The 8,224-nt window shown below is 47.1% G+C and overlaps 2 protein-coding genes across 2 annotated transcripts in view; one reads left to right on the top strand and one right to left on the bottom strand.

Annotated features, from left to right (window-relative positions):
• The window catches only part of UNC50 (unc-50 inner nuclear membrane RNA binding protein), a 12,145-nt gene extending 8,025 nt beyond the window's left edge, over positions 1-4,120 (bottom strand). The window contains exons 1-3 of the mRNA XM_017871880.1: positions 3,963-4,120; positions 2,666-2,949; positions 1,813-1,933 (exon numbers count right to left, since the gene is read on the bottom strand). Coding sequence (XP_017727369.1) covers positions 1,813-1,933; positions 2,666-2,945 — 401 coding nt within the window. The 5' untranslated portion in view covers positions 2,946-2,949; positions 3,963-4,120. The remainder of the gene's footprint in view (positions 1-1,812; positions 1,934-2,665; positions 2,950-3,962) is intronic.
• Positions 4,121-4,174: 54 nt separating this feature from the next.
• The window catches only part of COA5 (cytochrome c oxidase assembly factor 5), a 7,954-nt gene continuing 3,904 nt past the window's right edge, over positions 4,175-8,224 (top strand). The window contains exons 1-2 of the mRNA XM_017871881.1: positions 4,175-4,382; positions 6,682-6,765. Of these exons, the coding sequence (XP_017727370.1) occupies positions 4,284-4,382; positions 6,682-6,765 (183 nt within the window). The 5' untranslated portion in view covers positions 4,175-4,283. The remainder of the gene's footprint in view (positions 4,383-6,681; positions 6,766-8,224) is intronic.

Here is an 8,224-nt window from a genome sequence, read left to right as displayed (position 1 = left end):
AAAAAAAAAAAAAAAAAAAAAGGGTGGTATTGGCCAGGGGTGGTGGCTCACACCTGTAATGCCAGCATTTTGGGAGGCGGAGGTGGGAGGATCACCTGAGGTCAGGAGTTCGAGACCAGCCTGGCCAACATGGCAACATCCCGTCTCAACTAAAAGTACAAAAATTAGCCGGGTGTGGTGGTAGCGTGCCTGTAATCCCAGCTACTCAGGGACGCTGCAGCAGGAGATTCACTTGAACCCGGGAGGTGGAGGTTGCAGCGAGCTGAGATCGCACCATTGCACTCCAGCCTGGGTGACAGAGTGGGACTTCATCTCAAAAAAAAAAAAAAGGCTGGTATCATCAGAAGTTATAGTTGCAGAGTTTTGCTTAAACTATTAGTAACTACCAAATATTGAACACTTAACTATGTGTCAGGTACTTTTCATAACATAATTCTCTCAAAAATTGGACAAAATAGATAGTTAACTCAATTTTACAAAATAAAGAGACTGGGACTAAGAGTTTCACAGATAACTAAGTTGGCATTTGAACCCAGGTCTCTCTGTAACTAAAATGTTCACTACAATGACCACCACGCCCACTCAACCACTGGTCCTCCACTGAGATCGCTGGCCACATTCCCTGCCCTTCATCCAGCATGCCAACCACACAGAAGGACTTAAACACCAGATTTATCCTCAGTACACTGCTGTTGTTAAATCAACCAAAGTCAGACTGAGAACCCTTTTGATAAAGCCTGTGTGTGTGTGTGTGACAGAGAGACAGAGAGGGGGTGAGGGTTAGAGTTTTATTCTCAGTAGGAAGGCATGAGAAATTTAAAAAAAAAATCCTTCTTTTTCAAGTATACTTCATTTAATGCAAAGATTCAAAGTAAGATTCCACAAAATAACCCTTTAGATCTAAATGGATTTAAACGCAATGAATATCAAGAAGTGGTCTCTCCTGACAAATGCAGAAAACCATGCTACCATCCAGACAACTTAAGCAGAACTGGCTTAATCTGTAACATTTTTGCAAAACCAGGGATTTTGTTAGTATGTGGAAAATAAATCTCAGGACCCCAAAATCACTAAGCCAAAGGGAAAAGTCAAGCTGGGAACCGTGTCAGGCAAACTTGCCTCCTATTTTATTCCTAAGATAGCTTATCTTTACAGGTGTGGGACAGAAAGTCCTCCTTCTGCTCACCTGAGACAAGTGTTTATCTGATTGCTTCCTCTGCCCCATTGTTTATGTAAAAATGCAGACTCACTGAGCCAGACTAAGGCATAAATGACTATTCCGGTACCTGCCTCTCACAAGTAAACTGTATTCAGTGAAAGGCTGATCAAAGACTCAAAAGGATGCAACCATTTGTCTCTGATCTAACTATAACCTGTTTTCCCCACTTTCTGGACTAAAACAATGTACTTCTTACACATAGTGACTGATGTCTCAAGTCTCCCTAAAATGTATAAGAGCAAGCTGTGCCCCGACCACCTTGGGCACATGTCCTCAGGACCTCTGAGGCTGTGTCACCGGCGTGCCCTTAACCTTGGCAAACTAAACTTTCTAAATTGAGACCTATCTCAGATATTTTGGGTTCAGAATATAATTATTTTAATTATCTGCTATATTTGACAATATGAACCAGCCTTTATTTTCTGATCTAGGTGGCAACACAGGAGGGCCAACTGTAATAATCTTGGCAGTCAAAATCGATCATTCAGTGACTCTACCTTGGTTTCAATTTCCATCTGCTGCCATTGTAGCTCTGAAGCAAACAAAGGGAGATGCTACAACAGTATCTGAAAAACCAAAGTGATGGTACTTACCACATTAAAGTTGCTATCAGAAGACCAACGCCTACACAATCTATGAACACAACCCAAAGGAGAAGCTTTATTGTCTCCAAGAATCCCATGTCCAGCACAAAGCCAAATCCTACAGTGGACACTGAAAGAAAGATTCACAAGATTCATTTAGGGACTCGGCTAGGTTCTGGAAATACAGAACACATCCCTTGCCCTCCAGATGCCCAGGCTAGTGGGAGACAGGTCTGTACACACAACTCCCAAGATGTGGGAACACCACCTTGGAACAAAGCGTGGCCACTGAGAGAGCTGAAGTTTCCTGAGGTGGGCCCCTGCCAGGCTGATTCACCACGGTGGCCTCAGTATTTAGAACGCCATTCTAGAGAAGACACTAACATAGCTTAAGTCCAGTTAAGGTGCAAAACACCCTATAAACTTCAATATCTTACCCACTTCAACACCCTACGGGTAAATGAGACTCTTGCATTATGGAACTGGAGAGCTTCCGTTTCTCAGGTTCCCATCAATACTTTCACAATTCTCACTCTGGATTTGCCTGACTGAAATGCAATTTCCAGTTTCATCTTCCTTTTCACAGTCAGCTGTGTACCGGTTCACAGTAGTTGAAAAGATATGGAATGAATTTTGTCCCCTGCTTTTCAATGTCCTAGGGTAACAGTTTACTCTGGCATCTGCTTGGGACCTGTAGAACCAAGACTACAACTTCCTTTCCTGTGAGATTTGTGAGGCTTCAGCAAAAAGGAGAAATAGTTTCCAATATTTCCAGATTCTGACCCACAACACATTTGTAACAAATAAAAAGTCTAATCAGAAACGCTAAGCGTTCAATTCTATCTCAGACAAACACACTTACCACAGAGCCAGATACTTAACAGGACCAAGAAAGCAGGGTCATCTCTGGCCCACTGGTCCTTCGTCTGTTTTCGATAATGAAAATTTCTGTAAACTCTCTGTGGGGAAGTGAACAGGTAGAGCATCTGCCAGGCAGCAAATTCAAAGTCCATCTGCCGAAAGCGGAAAAGCCTTCTCAGATATTTGTAGCGTTTCGCTCCGGCTGTGTGTCTTGCTGCATCCCTGGAATTCAAGACTCCGTTCCCCTGCACTGAGGAATTCACTGAAGTACTCGGTAACATCTTCCTAGATGGAAGAAAAAACATTTCTTTTACACGTATTCTGAAGAAACTTTTGGCCACCGGCACCCCTCTTCTGAGTTACTTGGCAGGGAGGTCACTTTCCATGTTCTTCCCAACCCTAGAGAAAGGCCAGGAGTCAAAAGCAAATGCAGCTGGTTCTGAGGCGGGGCTTGGGGCTTGGGAACCGCAGACTGCAACCTCAGGCAAGGGCAACAGCCCACCCTTCTGAATCACCTAATAACACATATCCAGGTGCAGCTACCATTACAGAGACGGGGACGATGTGACAGCCCCGTGACTCCGAGGATAGTGATAGAGCCAAGATTCCAAATCTGACTCGAAATTCCGTGCTCTTAACCACCAAGTTTTTAAGAAAATGCCTAAGAAAGCAATGTTTCAGCCGGTTAAAACAGTGTTACCGAAGAGGTAAAATAAATGGCCTATTCACATAGACCCAGCAGGCTCCTCGGCCACTAGAATGAGATTAAAAACCAAGCAAAACTCCGATCCCTAGTGTTTTACATCCGGAATAGGTCAGCAGAGGGAGCGGTAGCGTCGGAGTCCAGTCCAACCGGTCCGAGCTCCGGGGAGCGCCGGCCACTGCCCGGCTGCCCGTCTCCCCTCCACTTCGCAGGCCCCCGGGACGCCGGCAGCGCCTGAGTGGGCCCAGCTGCTCCCTCCCTGCCCCAGGCCGCGGATACGGCCGCCAGGTTTAGCAAATAAAAACACGGAATGCCGAGCTCCGTGTGGATTTCAGACAGGCCACGAATAAGGTTTTAGTACGCCTACATCCCACGCAACATTTCGGACATGCTAATACTAAATGCTCTTTATCTACGATGCAAAGGTAACTGGGCGTCCTTTCATTTTATCCGCAACTCTATCGCCGGCCGAGGGGCCGGACGCCGACATGGTCACTGTCAGGCCGCAGCGATATCAGGTCGCAAGCTGTCGGGATTAAACGGCCCCCGGCGCGAAGCTGGGCTGCGGGAGGACAGAGCGGTCCTCGGGCCTCACCTGGAGTCCTGCTACAGCCTCGACGCGCGTCCAAACCAGCCCACCACCTCCTCACAGCAGCCGAGCCCAGCCGCCCCAGGGCGGGCTTCCCTTCCCGCAACGTAGCCGGCTCCTGCGGCGCGCCCCGTCACGCGCACCTACTTCCGCCGCGCACGCACCACCTCTCGGCCCCCGTAGTCCTCAGCCCGAACGCCGCGGCCCGCCGGAAGTTATTGCCGCTGCCTTCCGGCCCGCTGAGACTGGGTTCTCCCTCGCTCCCGATCCGGTCGTAACCGTTGCAGTGGAAGAAAGTAGAGTCCGCAGCGGACGGGAAGCGCCGTCATGCCCAAGTATTACGAGGACAAGCCGGAGGGCGGCGCGTGCGCGGGCCTGAAGGAGGATCTGGGCGAGTGTCTGCTGCAGTCGGACTGTGTGGTCCAGGTAGCGCGGCCGGGCGCTCCCGGTGGTGACGACGCCTGCCCGGGGGAGGCCCGGCTCGGCGGAGGGCAGCGGGTCGCCCGCGGCGGCGGTTGGAGTTAACCATCCCGGGCGTAGGTCACAGCTCGGGTTCACTGAACGTGCGCAGATCCGCTGAGCTAGTTCCCTGTGGGATTAAAGCGGAGATAACGATAAACCCACCCTGTCGGGTTTTTGCAAAGATTAACCCATTTCAGTTCACGAAGCGTGCCTTGCATGCTAGCACTCTGCCGGGTTCTGGAGACATAAAGGAGAATAAGCCAGGTTTCTTGCCTGCCTAGAAATGATAATCTGTAGAATTAATGATTTCAGAGAGTTGGGTAAACCTGGTGCGCTGCCCTGGCCAGTCGTGTCCCCTGCCCGTTCAGTTGTGACTGCATGTGCTCAGTTTGCCTTGTGTTGATGTGAATTTGTTTCTGAGTTACAGTTCTCTGCATTGTTGGATGTTAAGTTGTAAAAATAAAGCAACTCACGATTTTTCACGATTTCGTATCTTGCTTCCCCCACGCTCTTACTTCACTCCCCTACTACAGACACAGGTCTCCTCAGCACCCTCTCGGAATGCACTGAGGCATGTAGTGAGGTTCAGAGTGGACCTGGGTTCTGGTTTTAGAGCTCAAATAAACCACAGGTGCCTTTTCCAATTACAGAGGCCCGACGAGAGGGCATTCAATTGTGTGCAATCATCTTTGCATTGGGGGATGTAGTTCCAGAAAGTTGCTGTTATTTCAGAGAAAAGATTACCCCCAAATGGACATCCACTACAGGGCCGTCCGTATTAGTGTTTCTGTCGAGTCACAGCTTATGTTTGGTTCACTGATTTTAGCAGTCGGCCATTCTCACCTCCCAAGGTCTAGTAAAACTTGAGTTATTATAAATTTAAGAGATTATCTCGCCCAACTTCCTTATATAAATGAGGAAACTGAGGCACCGCTGTTTTCAGGCTCCCCTGTCCGGGGCTGTGTCCCCTCTGCCTCTTATTCACTGGTGCTGCCGTTCAGCCAGCTCCTGGTAAATTGCCTCTTAAGTGGCAGGCATGGTGCCTGACGCTGGTGATAACGAAGATGAATCAGTTGCAGTCACTACCCATGTAAGCTTGGTGTCATGGGAGAAATAGATGTCTAACAGTCTAAATTCCTGCCATAAGACTGTAAGCATTTATTAAACATGTGTTTAATGACTAGATCTTGAGGAAAAAAATGCCTTAGCCCAATGGAGAGCATCTGATTTTGCTTCAGAATTTGGAATCTTCTGAGGTGACATTTGAGCTGAGTCTTAAAAGTTGAGTAGCAGTTTATCAAGTAAAGGAGTGGGAACTGTTGCGGTTGTGGGGAAGATCTGAAAGAACAGCAAGTGCAGAGGCAGGGAGACGTGGGAGGGCCCAGAGGAACTGGGAATGCGACAGAAGCCTGAGGGGAAGGTTGCAGCCAGGTGTGAAGACCTGCCTGTGTGTCAGAGTGAGGAGACTGGATTTTATCTAGACGTTCAACATGGAAGGCCATGTTGATTAGTCCAGGGAAGAAAGTACACCGAGTAGGACTGAGGAAAGAAAGTCCAAGCGGAGGACAATAGCAGCAGCGCAGAGAATTCCAAGCTGGCTTTCTGCAGCTGTTGATACAGCAAACATGTATGGAGTGCCAGGCTCCAGTTCAGGGAACAAATACTGATGAATGGGACATGGCCTCTGCAGTGTAGAAAGCGTACTGACACTAAAAATATTCTGATTTTAGGGTACCCAGTTCACACATTTCACCCATAAGGAAATGAAGGTATCCCTTTCTAGATATTAATATAAACAATTTAAGGAAAAGTGTCCCATGGAAACCAGTGTTTTCAAGAATTCAAGTGTCCTTAAAGTTCCCAAGTTACAATTTTTTTCATTCTTTAGGCACCAACAGCCCAAATGGATTAACTATTTCTTTTTTTTTTTTTGAGACGGAGTCTCGCTCTGTCGCCCAGGCTGGAGTGCAGTGGCTGGATCTCAGCTCACTGCAAGCTCCGCCTCCCGGGTTTACGCCATTCTCCTGCCTCAGCCTCCCGAGTAGCTGGGACTACAGGCGCCGGCCACCTCGCCCGGCTAGTTTTTTGTATTTTTTAGTAGAGACAGGGTTTCACCGTGTTAGCCAGGATGGTCAAGAACTATTTCTTACATAACTGTTTTCCTCTTTTAACACTTTAAAAAAGGACTATTTTCAGGACAATTATTTTGTACTTTGTGAAAAAATTTCCAAGGTGTTTATATTGTTTTATGTGTCTGTCATAGGAAGGAAAATCCCCTCGGCAGTGTTTGAAGGAAGGACACTGCAGCGCTTTAAAATATGCATTTTTTGAGTGTAGAAGATCAATGGTAAGTGGTTAAAGATTTTTAAAAGCTTATGCTAAAAATTAGCTATATGGAGGTTAAATATATGAATGACTTAATAGTTATAGATAAGTTGCAGTGATATGGTTTGGAAAAAAGGATGTAGATAATAGTTCTTACTCCAGTGAGTTAATGTTAGGTAGCATTCATGAAAACCCACAGCTCATTTCTATGTTCTTCTGTCACCGTGCTAGCCACAGCTGCTGAACTTCATGCATTTCTGAAAGGGTGAGAATGAAGTCTCGGCAGGTATATATGGGTAAAAGTTCATGTTGGCCACTCTTGAGTTCAGCTCAGTTGGCAAGTGTACACAAACCTCTCGTGGAGCTCTAAGCTGTATACACTTGTGCCTTATGTGACTAAGAGAAAATGCCCGTATCTGTGTTTGAATTTTGGAGGGATAGATTGTAGAAATAGGGCCTAAAAAGATATTACAAATCGCTGGGGTTCTTTCTAACTTTCCTTGATTTGGAAGATCTACGGAGATCTTTGGAATGGAAACTGAGACCCTTTTCTTGGAGAAAAGTACAAAACCAGAAATAAGATCATCCCATTAAAGGGGGAAAGCACTTGGACTTGAGGATGCTTTTTTTTTTTTTTTGAGACAGAGTCGCACTCTGTTGCCCAGGCTGGAGCACAGTGGCGCAATCTCGGATCACTGCAACCTCTGCCTCCTGGGTTCAAGAGATTCTCCTGCCTCAGCCTCCTGAGTAGCTGGGATTATAGGCGCCTGCCAATTTTTGTATTTTTTTTTTAGTAGAGACGGGATTTCACCATGTTGGCCAGGCTGGTCTTGAACTCCTGACCTCAGGTGATCTGCCTGCCTCGGCTTCCCAAAGTGCTAGGATTATAGGAGTGAGCCACCGTGCCTGGCCTTGAGCATGCTTTTGTTTGCTTAGGAACTACACTGCAAATCCCTTCCTTTTTGTTAACAAAAGCAATGGAGGGTGCTGATACTTACGACCTGCAAGTGGTTGTAAACAAAGAACTTGAGCATGTTTGCCAGCTAATCAGATCCAGGGAGGGTATAAAGTTAGATTACATTTGGCCATGCTCTGTTTCCTTTCTTAAGTGACATCTTTTCTTGTCATTTGGTGTGAATAGAGAAGGATTTTCTTGCCTTCTCTCACACAGATTGTTACCCATGTAAAATGCAAGCCTTTAACTTTGTCAAGAATTTCAAAGCATGTAGACTCTCTGAAATTCTCTACCTAGGCCGGGCACGGTGGCTCAAGCCTGTAATCCCAGTACTTTGGGAGGCTGAGGCGGGCGGATCACGAGGTCAGGAGATCGAGACCATCCTGGCTAATACGGTGAAACCCCATCTCTACTAAAAAATACAAAAAACTAGCCGGGCGAGGCGGCAGGCGCCTGTAGTCCCAGCTACTCGGGAGGCTGAGGCAGGAGAATGGCGTAAACCCGGGAGGCAGAGCTTGCAGTGAGC

Source organism: Rhinopithecus bieti, unplaced genomic scaffold (genome assembly GCF_001698545.2).
Source record: "Rhinopithecus bieti isolate Rb0 unplaced genomic scaffold, ASM169854v2 scaffold_6935, whole genome shotgun sequence".
Lineage (NCBI taxonomy): Eukaryota > Metazoa > Chordata > Mammalia > Primates > Cercopithecidae > Rhinopithecus > Rhinopithecus bieti.
Note: the sequence above shows the minus strand (reverse complement) of the source record. Positions and strands in the feature narration are given on the sequence as shown.